Source organism: Medicago sativa, chromosome 5 (genome assembly GCF_051527215.1).
Source record: "Medicago sativa cultivar Bolivia chromosome 5, Bolivia_mono, whole genome shotgun sequence".
NCBI classification, from domain to species: domain Eukaryota; kingdom Viridiplantae; phylum Streptophyta; class Magnoliopsida; order Fabales; family Fabaceae; genus Medicago; species Medicago sativa.
In genome coordinates, this window is record NC_140753.1 from 78,721,308 (window position 1) to 78,734,375 (window position 13,068).

The window sequence follows — 13,068 nt, forward strand, 5'->3', positions numbered from 1 at the left end:
TGATGCCGTTTGGCTTGATAAATGCTGGTGCTACCTATCAAAGAGGTATGACCACTCTGTTCCATGATATGATTCACAAAGAGATTGAGGTATATGTCGATGATATGATTGTGAAGTCAAGTGATGAAGAGCAGCATGTTGTGTATTTGAAAAAGATGTTTGAAAGATTGAGAAAGTACAAGCTGCGATTGAATCCTAATAAATGCACATTTGGTGTAAGATCTGGAAAGTTGCTAGGCTTCATTGTCAGCCAAAGAGGCATCGAAGTTGATCCTGACAAAGTCCGAGCCATCAGAGAGATGTCGGCCCCTCAAACTGAAAAGCAAGTCAGAGGTTTCCTCGGGCGTCTGAATTACATTTCAAGGTTCATATCTCACATGACTACTACTTGTGGGCCCATCTTCAAATTGCTCAGAAAGAATCAGCCTGTTGTATGGAATGATGAATGCCAGGAAGCTTTTGATAGCATCAAAGAATACCTGTTAGAGCCACCTATCCTTGTCCCACCAGTGGAAGGAAGGCCTTTGATTATGTATCTGTCAGTGTTGGATGATTCAGTGGGTTGTGTTCTCGGTCAACAAGATGAGACTGGTAAGAAAGAGCATGCTATCTACTATCTGAGCAAGAAGTTCACCGACTGTGAGACTCGGTATACAATGCTTGAAAAGACTTGTTGTGCTTTAGCTTGGGCTGCCAAACGCCTGCGTCATTACATGGTGAATCATACAACTTGGTTAATATCCCGAATGGATCCAATCAAGTACATCTTTGAAAAGCCTGCTGTTACTGGAAAGATTGCACGTTGGCAAATGTTATTGTCTGAATATGATATTGTGTACAAAGCTCAGAAAGCAATCAAAGGAAGCGTCCTTGCTGAGCATCTTGCTTGTCAACCTCTTGATGATTACCAGCCAATTAAGTTTGATTTCCCTGATGAAGAGATTATGTATCTGAAAGCAAAAGACTGTGAAGAACCACTGATCAATGAAGGGCCAGATCCCAATAGCAAATGGGGATTGGTGTTTGATGGAGCTGTTAATGTTTATGGTAAAGGAATTGGAGCCATCATTGTAACTCCGCAGGGGCACCACATTCCTTTCACCGCTCGAATAACTTTTGAATGCACAAACAACATAGCTGAATATGAAGCATGCATCTTGGGCATTGAAGAAGCCCTTGATCTGAGGATTAAGCACCTTGACATCTATGGAGATTCTGCACTTGTTATCAATCAGATAAAGGGTGAATGGGAGACTCATCATGAGAAGCTGATCCCATACCGTGACTATCACTACAACATTTTTGACTTTAAGCAACCCTTTTTTTTGCAACTCTCAAAAACCGTCCCAATAACATAGAATAGGCAGCAGTATTTGTCGTGTTGCATACATAATTACCAATAGTCATAAAACCGCCCCTAAAACCATGTTTAGGCGACGCATTTCAACACCGTACTTATTGTTTATACCTACCGTCATAAAACCGCGCCTAGAACCATGTATAGGCAATGGTGAATTTATTCTTCTTACCAACGGTTAAATGTTGTCCCTAAAGGACAAAATATTCAGCCCGCGGGAACTATCCCGCTCAATTGAAAAGAACCAAATAATTTTATTTATTTTATTAATATATTTATAATAAAAAATTATTAAAAGAATAAAGATAAAAGAAGAAAAAGAAGCTAGAAAGACCCATTTGTGTTTGTTGAACAACACATACCAGAAGAAGAAGAAAGATGAAGAAACTAGAATCACCCACCGTTCTCATCTCAATCTCATTTTTTTAGCCATTCCTACTTAATCGTTTTCCTGTTCAAGCGTGTACTTATTTCGTTCATTTCGTACTCATCTTGTTCAGTTCGATAGCTTTGCTCATTCATCTCATTTTCTGAGTCAATCATTCATCTCAAGTGAGTTCAATCTTACCCTATCCTTTGTTTTACTAATTGTTTGATATACTAACTATTTAGGGTTAAAGTCATTTGTGGTAATGGATTGATTTTTCAGCTTATTAAGATTTGGGGATTTTTTTTTTTGTATTCTTTTTTCTTATTAAGTCTATGAATCCCGTTGTACACTTTTTTGAGAACATGAATGACCAGATTTGGGGGTTATTTCAAGCTAGTAATTTGGGTTTTGTTTGGTTGAAAACGTGAAACTACTGTACCCTTCTTATTTAGCTTATTAAAATTTGGGGTTAAAGTCATCTGGGTACATAGGTTGTGTGTGTCAAATATAGCTAGAGAGAAATTATTTTTGAATAAATAGCAGATGAGGGTTTTGGCTATATGATTTTTATGTACAAGGTAATTGATAATCACACTTAGATTTTAGTTTATCCCTGATTGGGTACTGTTAACACAGTAGCAAGAAATTTGTTCTTGATGAATTGATATTGTTTTTAGTTTCCATTCCGTGTATATGGTAGGAAGTATATTCATTGTGTGTTTATTAGACCAACATTAATCCAATGAAAATATATGTCAAGTCTATGAACTGAGTAAATTTAGTGCTAGGAACAACTTTATTTTTTATTAATTGCTTTGTATAAAGTCATATTCTGTAATATGTTTCTACTTTATACAAATATTTAATTTAGATTTTCTTTTTTCTAGAAGGAAGAATTAAAAACATATAGTGTTGTTTAAAGTTAACTACCCACCAAAGCTCCATCAAAAAAACGTGTAATCCTTTAAGAGATAAGGTTGACTTATTAGTTTTTTAAGATCCAGAAGCTTTCAAGTTTTTATGCTTTTCATTTTTTTAAGATCTGGAAGCTATCAAGTTTTATCTACATACTAGTGTCTAGTAGTATCTATACTTAAGTAAAAACTAGCATTAGATAGTGCATGTGGCTGCTTTATATGAATGCTGAACTGTGTATGGCTGTTAGCTGTAAAACAAGTGGGTCATATAAGATTATTGTGAGTCATAGTTTATCAAACTTTATCTTTAACGATAAAATCCCAAGTTAACCCCTGAATGGTAAATAAGTAAGTAGACTTACGTTGCTACTAGACTAATACAATAAATGGATATATGTTTGAAGTTAAACATATAGTGTTGGGTGCATAGGTTCTGTGTGCCATAGATAGCTAGAGATAAATTTTCTTGTACAAATGGACTATATAAAATAAATGGATATATAACTATGAAACACAAACACTCTTCGAATAAGCCGTGTCCCGGTGTTGGACATGTTACACATGATTTTCTTAAAGTATTAACGGTGTCGGTGTGTTAGTGTCCGTGTTCGTATCCGTGTTTCATAGATATAGAATGGTCTTATGGTTAACAATTATATCATCAACCATTGAAAATATGATTCATGTAGAACTAAAATATGGGAGGGAGGGTTAACAAGGCCACTGCATCTAAAAAAATTATATGTTGGTGAATTCTGATTTGTGAGACTGTCACTTCACTTACTTCCCTATAAATACTTGTGTTTTTATATCCAAAAAATATGTTAAGTTCATCCAGCTTGCAAATGTAACTTATCTTGTGTATATATATGTTGCCGTATTTAGCACATGATTGAGTGTTTAACTTGTGATGTTAAGTGTGTGGATAACATTTTATTGTATGCAAATTCTTACTTTGTATTACACTGTATTATATTGGTAGTGATGGACAAAGAGTGGACTAAGCTACCAAGGCTTAGTCGTGAATATAAGAAAGGTGTTGTATCTTTCTTAGATTTTGCCTTTACTAAAGGAAAGCCAGAAGGGAGGGAAATTCTATGCCCTTGTGCCAAGTGTAAAAACACTTGGTATGAAAAAAGAAGAGTGGTTTTTGATCATTTAGTAGCCTATGGATTTGTTGAAGGCTACAAAATTTGGGTATACCATGGGGAGCGAAGATCAAGGTTGACAAAAATTGATGATCCCATGGAAGTTCAAGAAGACTCACATGATGACATTGATGGCTTATTGTTTGACACATTTAGAAATTTTGTAGAAACCGATGGAGTTAACAAGGGACCTAATGGGGATGCTAAGAAATTCTACAAGTTAATGGACGAGTCAAAACAACCATTGTACACAGGATGCGAAAATTTCTCTACCTTATCCTTCATTATTCGGATGTACTTATTGAAGTGTCTTCATGGGTGGAGCAATGCATCGTTCACTTCTCTCTTAGAGTTATTGAAAGAAGCAATGCCTGATCTTAACATTCCCAATTCTTTTAACAAAACAAAGGCCATGATTAAGGACATTGGTCTTGATTATGAAAAGATTGATGCTTGCCCCAATGATTGCATGCTATTTTGGAGAGAACACAAGGATGACAATTTTTGTAGATTTTGCAAAGCTTCTCGGTGGAAAGAATCCCCTCTAGTGGATTGTGAGTCCGAGCAACCCAAAAATGATCATAAAGTTGCTGAAAAAATTCTGAGACACTTTCCCTTGATTCCTAGGCTTCAAAGGTTGTTTATGTGTTCAAAGACAGCTGATTCAATGAGGTGGCATAAAGATGATCGCACTAAAGATGGGTGCTTAAGGCACCCTGCTGATGGCCAGGCGTGGAAGGACTTTGACAGGCTTCATACAGACTTTGCTTCTGAATCACGTAATGTAAGACTTGGCTTGACTAGTGATGGATTCAACCCCTTTAGAACTATGAGTATATCACATAGTACATGGCCTGTTGTGACAGTAGCATACAATCTTCCTCCCTGGTTGTGCATGAAGCCTGAATTTATGATGTTGTCATTACTAATTCCCGGGCCACAATCACCAGGAAAAAATATTGATGTGTACCTTCAACCATTAATTGAGGAGTTGAAAGTGTTATGGGAATCTGGAGTAGAAACATATGATGCCTCAAAAAATCAAATGTTTCAAATGCGTGCTGCTTTGTTATGGACAATTAGTGATTTTCCCGCGTATGCCATGTTGTCTGGTTGGAGCACAAAAGGGAAGTTGGCATGTCCATGCTGTAACAACAACACTTCTTCAACCTATTTGAAACACAGTCGAAAGATGTGCTATATGGATCACCGTACATTTTTGCCAATGGACCATGCTTGGAGAGAAAATAGAAAATCTTTTAATGGAAAAAAGGAACTTAGATCTGCACCGACTATGTTAGAAGGGACAGAAATATTAGAAATCTTAAAAGATTTTAACAATGTGTTTGGGAAGACAAACAAGCAAAAAATTGATGGTCCATGGAAGAAGAGGTCAATTTTTTTTGAGTTGCCATATTGGGCTAGCAATACACTACGTCATAATCTTGATGTAATGCATATCGAAAAGAATATTTTTGATAACATCATTGGGACTCTATTGGATATACCAGGAAAGACAAAAGATCATGTTAGAGGTCGTTATGATTTGCAAGAAATGGGCATTAGAAAAAATCTTCATCCAAGGGATGTTGGTGGGGGTCGTGTCGCGATTGCAAATTCATGTTTCTCCATGACTTCTGAAGAGAAGTCTATGTTTTGTGGTGTTCTGAAGGGTGCAAAACTACCAGATGGTAGTGCTTCAAATATTTCAAGATGTGTGAAAGTTTCTGAAAAGAAAATATGTGGTTATAAGAGTCATGATGCACATTTCATGCTGCATTACTTGTTGCAGATACCAATACGAAGCACAATGCCTAAAGCAGTGGCTCAACCTCTCATTCGTCTTAGTCGTTTTTTCCGTACTCTATGCCAAAAAGTTATCCACATCCAAGATCTGGACAACTTACAGGAAGAAATTGTTGAAGTACTTTGTCAACTAGAGATGGTTTTTCCTCCTAGTTTTTTTGATGTTATGGTTCACTTAGCTATTCATCTTTCGAATGAGGTTAGATTGGGTGGCCCAGTTCAACTTCGATGGATGTATCCCGTAGAAAGATATTTATGTAAGCTTAAAGGATATGTTCGTAATAGAAGTCGTCCCGAAGGTTCTATTGCTGAGGGTTATGTGGCTGAAGAGGGCATAACTATTTGTTCAAGATATATGCATAAAGGTGTGGATACAAGGTCAAACAGAAAGAATCGGAACTATGATGATAGTGATTTATTAGAGGTAGATGAAATTGATTACTTTTCAAGTATTGGTCGTCCTTTAGGGGGAAAGCAAAATGGGAAGCCATTTTATTTGGATTTTGATTCATTAGCCCAGGCCCATCGATACCTCCTATTCAATTGTGGAGAAATTGAAGTATATATCAGGTGTGTTCACATGTCATTTTTTACTTTATTTGTCTCAACCTAAAACCTATTTAGAAATTGACTAATGAATGCCACTGTTTTCTGTATAGAGAGCATGAAGGTATTGTTAATAGCCACACTAAAAAACGTAAGTGGGATAAAGCCAAGGCTCAATGCCTGAATTTTAGTGACTGGTTCAAAACTCGAGCCAAGAGAGATGATGTACCACCTCAGCTAAGAGAATTCTCTAGAGGACCAAATAATGTTGCAAAAAGGTTTTCTGGATATCTTGTTAATGGATATAGATTCCATACTATGCAACGAGATGCAAGACGCAAGACTCAAAATTCTGGTGTGACTTTGGTTTCGTTAACTGCAAGTTTTGCAAGCTCGAAAGATGAAAATCCAAGGACAGAACCAGTCAATTTCTATGGAGCAATTAATGATATAATTGAGTTGAACTACTATGGCCACTTCAAATTTGTTCTATTTAGGTGTGATTGGTATGAAGTTGAAGAAGATGAATATGGACTTACTTGTGTGTGCTTCAATAAAAAGTGTTATCAAGATGATGCTTTTGTGATTGCTTCTCAAGTTCAGCAATGTTTTTATGTTCAAGATCCTTTGAATGTAAATAGACATTATGCTTTGAAGACAGATCCAAGAGATTTGTTTAAAATGGGCAACCAATCAGAGTTTGAAGCTACTAGTGTAAATGCAGCAGATGAAATCAACTTGGTTAGGGAAGACATACCTAGAACAATCCTTGAGAAGCCTTCAAATATTTTACAAGGAATAGAAGATGGGGATGAGGAAGATTCTGATTTTGATGACACATTATTTGATTATATGGACTAATGTGTAAAATGAATTTGTTATTTATATTATGTTGCATTATTACAATTGAACATTTGTTTAGATCCATTTTGTTGCGTTGTTACAATCTGTGATTGTAGAGTTTGCTATAATTATGTACTTATTAAGTGTCTTATAGTAATGAAAGAGACGCTATAATTATGTACTTATTAAGTGTCTTATAGTAATGAAAGAGACAATATTGTATTATGGTTTGCTGTTTTGTGTAATTTGTGGTTTCTATATGTTTTTGCTGTTTTCTGGACAGGTTTTCTAGTTTTATCCTGGTTTATTTTCATCTGTTTTTTTTATTCTGGACTGTTTTCTTTGCTGGATCTGGACTTATACTTTTCTTTGTTTTTTGTAGACTAAAAATGCAGAACGAAGTCACTTCAAAGAGAAAGAATGGGGTTGAAAGGACACGTTACAATTTTGGAGCTCAGGTTAAATCAAGAGCTGAATTAATGAAGTTTTTACAAGTTAAGCGTGAGAAGAAGGCACAGGAAGACAAAATTGAAGGCATCAAAGCTTCAAGGAATGTTAGAGGAACTAAAGCAACCATGGTAGAAGTTGAAGGACAAAGAAGCAAGCCAAAGAAGCCATCACTTAATGCTGCTAAGATACCTACAAATGAAGTTGAAGGACATAATAATAAGCAAACTAAGAGAATTAATTTGCCTTCTTTTTCCATTGCAAGCTACTCACAAGAAAAGAACTCTAAATTTGCAACAAGTGACGAAAGTCGGACAAAGGTGACGAAGGAGAATACCCAAAGCAAAGGTTGCATACAGATTGAAGATCCAAAGAGTCGTGTGACAAAGAAGGTTGTGGCAGCTGTAGTTAATGATCCCCCTGAAAAGTGGCAAATCCACAAGCAACCCGGCAAAAGGGCTTCAGGTCATAATGATTCCCATGAAGAGCAGCAAGGACCAAAGAAGACAAAAAGAATGCCTGGGTTTCGACCAATGTTAATTGATGCCTTTCTTAAACAACATGGTGTGCCAGTTGAAGATGAGGAGTTTGAAATTGAAGCTGAAGAAGAAGACATAGAAAGAGAAGGAGAAAATGCACTCGAAGAGGAAGGTAGTGTTGTTAATGGTGACATTGGTCAAATTGGTTGCTTTTATCTTAAGTAATCTTTGCAATATTATTTTACAATATGTTTGAACCATGTTTAAATAGGTGCACCAAAGAAAGGAACGCGAGGGCCAACACGGTGCTTACATGTGCATTCAAGAGAAATTGAAGAGCGTGAAGAAGTTACATTAGATGAATTTGGCGAATTTGTTGGACCAAATGATAAAGTGGTGAATGATTTGTGTTATTTCTTAGGCACTATTGCAAGGAATGCTAGCTTCTGCCCTCTAATTTACACCAACTTCAAAGCATTTACAGATAAAGAAAAAGAAGACATATGGGAATATGTTACTGTATGTGAAAGTAATTTTTATATTTCCTTCATATTTCAAATACCTTTCAAATATTGTTGGTGATGATGTTTTTCTTTTCACAGGATAGATTCATTATTCCTCCAAAAGGAAAGAAAACAGTGTTTTCTCGCATCAATGATGCTTGGAGACGCTACAAGAATTACATCAGGAAGAATTATTTCTTGAAATACCCCAACTTGAGAGAAAGGTTAAAACATCGTCCCAAGAGGGTACCTGGACCAGATTTCAAGAGATTAATGATTTTTTGGGGGAACAATATTGTTCAAGTAAGATTTTACTATATCTATTTGATTATAATATTGTACTTTACTACCAATCTTTAATTTCTTCTACATAATGCAGGATATATGTAAGAAGAATGCTGTGAATAGGGCCAAACAGAGATATATGCACCGTATGGGAACAAGAAACTTTGCAAGGATTAAGGCAGAGATGGTATTATATGTTTGTCTTTCAAAGAAGTAACTTTTCTAATAAATATAATTTTTTGATTTATTATTTATTTTGTTACAGCGGGCAAAGAAGGAGGATGGATCAGATGTCACTCAAGCAGAAATGTTCATTGAAACCCGCACAAGTCGAAAAGGAAAAGAAGTGGATCAAGATACGCAAAATGTTGTTGTAAGTATAAGAGTAAATACGAGTATATTAAGTATTTAAAAATTGATAAGTTCAAATATACATAGTTGCAAGTATAACATAAGTTGCAAATTGTTAGACATATAATTAAGTTGACGGAGAAGTGAAAGAGAAAACCAAAACAGACTTTAGTCATTCATGTGGCAGTGGGTGTAATGCCTCTGTGTGCAGTTTTGTATTCTCTAGTGTTTTGTATTCTCCTTTGTCATATTTTAAATCTTTGATTTTATTTATTGGTCTAACAATTAATCTTGTAACTAGGGGTGGGGTTGTTTTGAATTTAGCATGCCTAAAAGACATTTGGTAATTAGGGGTTGTCTTTCATATTACTGTGTTTTAGAAGTGAACACAGTTTGTTTCAAACATTTCCAACAATTGTTTATTTGTGAGATTGCTATTAACTAAGATAGCAACATGGATGGTTTTTTTAGAGTAGTGTAAGGACAACTAGTACTGTAGAGCTCCTTTCATAATGAGATCCAGGAACGTGTTTGATCATTGCATGTCTATTATTGTATTTTCGAGGCTTAAGTGGTATAATACCTTAATTTACTTTTGACGTGACATACTATAACGATGAAATTTAACTGATCTTGTGCTAGTTGTACTTGACAGAGATGTTTACCAAGTAACATTGTTGTTAGTGAAGTTATTTGAACTTATGTTTAACCTTTTTTTACTAGACTAAACTTCATGATTCCATTCAAGAGTCAAAAGAATGTGCTGGGAAGACTTTTGAATCACTGTTTGGAAAAGAAAAGGCTGGTAGAGTTCGTTGTTTTGGAAGAATGGTAACACCAACTGTGTTAAAGAGAAATGAAGAAATTGCTGATATTAAAAGACAATGTTCTAAAGAGACGGCTCGTATGGCTAAGCAAGTTAACGGCTTACAAGGGCTAGTTAAATGCTTGTTAAAGCAAGTGAATCCTGATTTGGATGATGAAGCTTTGGACAATATCATGGAGAATGCTATGGATGTTGAATGCGGTGCTTCCACATCAATGCATACGAGGAATGTTGAAAAGGTAATACTTGTGACTTATTTAAAAGTTTATGATCTTATTCTGTAAGTATTTGTAGTATTTGATTGGAGTTTAGTTAGATATAAGGCTTGTATAGTTTCAGATTTATAGAAATGTTCTTTGTGTAAATTTTCATGGTCTGGTACATGGACTTTGTATTGTCATTTGCGGTCTAGCATGCTAAGGGAAATGGTGTTGTAAAGTCAATTTAAGAGATATTTCTTGCTGCTTGCACACCTTGTGCTTGGTTGTAATCAATACACCTTGTGCTTGGTTATAATCAATAATATCACTAGGACTAAGAAACTTTCTTATAAATACAGGAAATTCATCCAACTGGCGAGGAAGGCCAACCTGATGACGAAGATCATCCTGGAAATGAAGATCAAGAGGGATGATGTTATTTGCATGTTTAGATTTTATAATCTCCAGCTACTACTAAACTATGAACAATGTGTGTATAAACCAATACTTTTTGGTTTTTTTTGAAGCAAACACATATGTTACTTTCAATTCGTATATGTTTTGGATATTATCACGCATGTAATATTATGATGCAAGACTATTACCTATTTTATTGAAGTTCTTATCATTCAAAATCTTGAGTAGTTATTATATATATATATATATATATCAACATATCTAAAACTATCGTTCCTATAACTTCAATTTAACAAAAAAGCATTGCAAAAACAGTCAATAATCTACTATGTATTTATAACTAGAAAAGTTTGAATAACCGTCCCTAGAAAGCTTGAATAGCCGTCCCTAGAAAAGTTTGATCAAATCAACAACAATGAAAAAAACCGTCCCTAGAAAAAATCGAATAACCGTCCCTAGAAAGTTTGATTAAATCAACAACAGTGAAAAAAACCGTCCCTAGAAAAAATCGAATAACCGTCCCTAGAAAGTTTGATCAAATCAACAACAGTGAAAAAAACTGTCCTTAGAAAATTTGAATAACCGTCCCTAGAAAGTTTGAATAACCGTCCCTTGAAGACTGTGAAACCGTCGCTCATGACTCTGAAGAAACCGCTGCTCTTCTGTCCTTTAGACAACGGTTTTACGCGACTGTGGCCTAAAACACAAAAACCGTCGCTTTTAGAATAGGCCACGGGAGTATATGGGACGCTTTCATAAGCGTTGCATAACCGTCGCCTATGGATTTAGGGACGGTTTTCTTGTTTACAACAACGCATTTTGAGTGTTGCCTAAGATCAAAAATGTTGTAGTGTATGCAAGACGTCTGTTGACATACTTTACAAAGGTTGAACTGCACCACATCCCTCGGGATGAAAACCAGATGGCTGATGCTCTCGCTACTTTGTCTTCCATGTTTCGTGTGAATCACTGGAATGATGTGCCCGTAATCAAAGTGCAGCGTCTTGATAGACCCGCTCATGTGTTTACCATTGAAAATATGCCAGATCAAGCTGATGGAGATGTGAATGGTAAAAAGCCTTGGTACTACAACATCAAGCAATTCTTGCAGCATCGTGAATATCCACCTGGTGCTTCCAACAGGGATAAAAAGACTTTGAGACGATGGGCTAGCAAATTCCTTCTGGACGGAGAAATCCTATACAAGAGGAACTATGACATGGTCTTGTTAAGATGTGTTGACAAACAAGAAGCTGAGAAGTTGATGCATGATGTACATGATGGTACCTTTGGGACCCATGCCTCGGGTCATACCATGTCAAGGAAACTGTTAAGAGCCGGCTATTACTGGATAACTATGGAGCGTGACTGCCACAAACATGCCAAGAGATGCCACAAATGTCAAATTTATGCTGACAAGATTCATGTGCCTCCACATGCTCTCAATGTTATCTCTTCCCCGTGGCCTTTCTCTATGTGGGGTATTGACATGATCGGAAGGATTGAACCGAAGGCTTCCAATGGACATCGTTTCATTCTAGTGGCAATTGATTACTTCACCAAGTGGGTTGAAGCTGCTTCCTACGCCAATGTGACCAAGCAAGTGGTTGTCAAGTTTATCAAGAATAACATCATCTGTCGATATGGTGTTCCCAACAAGATCATCACTGACAATGGTTCCAATCTGAACAATAACATGGTGCAAGCTCTATGTGAAGAATTCAAAATTGAACATCACAACTCTTCTCCTTATAGACCTCAGATGAATGGTGCAGTTGAGGCCGCTAATAAGAACATCAAGAAGATTGTTCAGAAGATGGTCACTACTTACAAAGACTGGCATGAAATGCTACCTTTTGCCTTGCATGGTTACCGTACTACGGTGCGCAGTTCAACCGGGGCAACCCCTTTCTCTTTGGTATATGGTATGGAAGCAGTTCTCCCTCTGGAAGTGGAGATTCCATCTCTTCGAGTAATCATGGAAGCAAAATTAACTGAGGCTGAATGGTGTCAAAGTCGGTACGATCAATTGAATCTGATTGAAGAGAAACGTATGGATGCCATGACTCATGGACAGTTGTATCAAGTGCGAATGAAGAATGCTTTTGACAAGAAAGTCCGACCTCGAGAATTCAAGGAAGGCGAACTTGTATTGAAAAGAAGGATAAGTCAGCAACCCGACCCAAGGGGCAAGTGGACACCTAACTACGAAGGTCCTTATGTTGTCAAGAAGGCTTTCTCTGGTGGTGCTTTGATTCTTACACACATGGATGGTGTTGAACTCCCAAATCCTGTCAATGCCGATATAGTCAAGAAATACTTTGTCTAGAAAGAAAAGAACAGCGTGGTAGGTCGAAAACCCGAAAGGGCGGCCTAGGCAAAAATGCGCTTCCCGGTGGATCGAAAACCCGAAAGGGCGATCCAGGCAAAAGTTAGGGACAAAAAAATGAATATGAAAAAGCTCGCTGAGATTGTACGCAACTCAGGCAAAAATGAGCGCCTCGATGAGCCGAAAACCCGAAAGGGCGGTTCATGCAAAAATGAGGTTGATAAAAGACAAGTAACTATATCTG

The 13,068-nt window shown here is 36.6% G+C and overlaps 2 protein-coding genes and 1 pseudogene across 2 annotated transcripts; all 3 read left to right on the forward strand.

Moving 5' to 3' along the window:
• The first annotated feature begins 1,297 nt into the window (after positions 1 to 1,297).
• On the forward strand, positions 1,298 to 10,696 carry LOC146925403 (uncharacterized). The gene is made up of 8 exons (XM_085710326.1): positions 1,298 to 1,909; positions 7,370 to 8,085; positions 8,185 to 8,432; positions 8,516 to 8,719; positions 8,796 to 8,888; positions 8,967 to 9,074; positions 9,776 to 10,117; positions 10,438 to 10,696. Exons 2-8 carry the CDS (start codon positions 7,377 to 7,379, stop codon positions 10,510 to 10,512), a joined length of 1,779 nt encoding a protein of 592 aa, XP_085566452.1. The 5' UTR covers positions 1,298 to 1,909; positions 7,370 to 7,376; the 3' UTR covers positions 10,513 to 10,696.
• LOC146925404 (uncharacterized) lies at positions 1,916 to 5,309 on the forward strand (annotated as a pseudogene).
• LOC146925405 (uncharacterized) lies at positions 5,246 to 7,114 on the forward strand. Its single transcript, XM_085711973.1, has 2 exons — positions 5,246 to 6,168; positions 6,258 to 7,114. Exons 1-2 carry the CDS (start codon positions 5,246 to 5,248, stop codon positions 7,003 to 7,005), a joined length of 1,671 nt encoding a protein of 556 aa, XP_085568099.1. The 3' UTR covers positions 7,006 to 7,114.
• Positions 10,697 to 13,068: the final 2,372 nt, after the last annotated feature.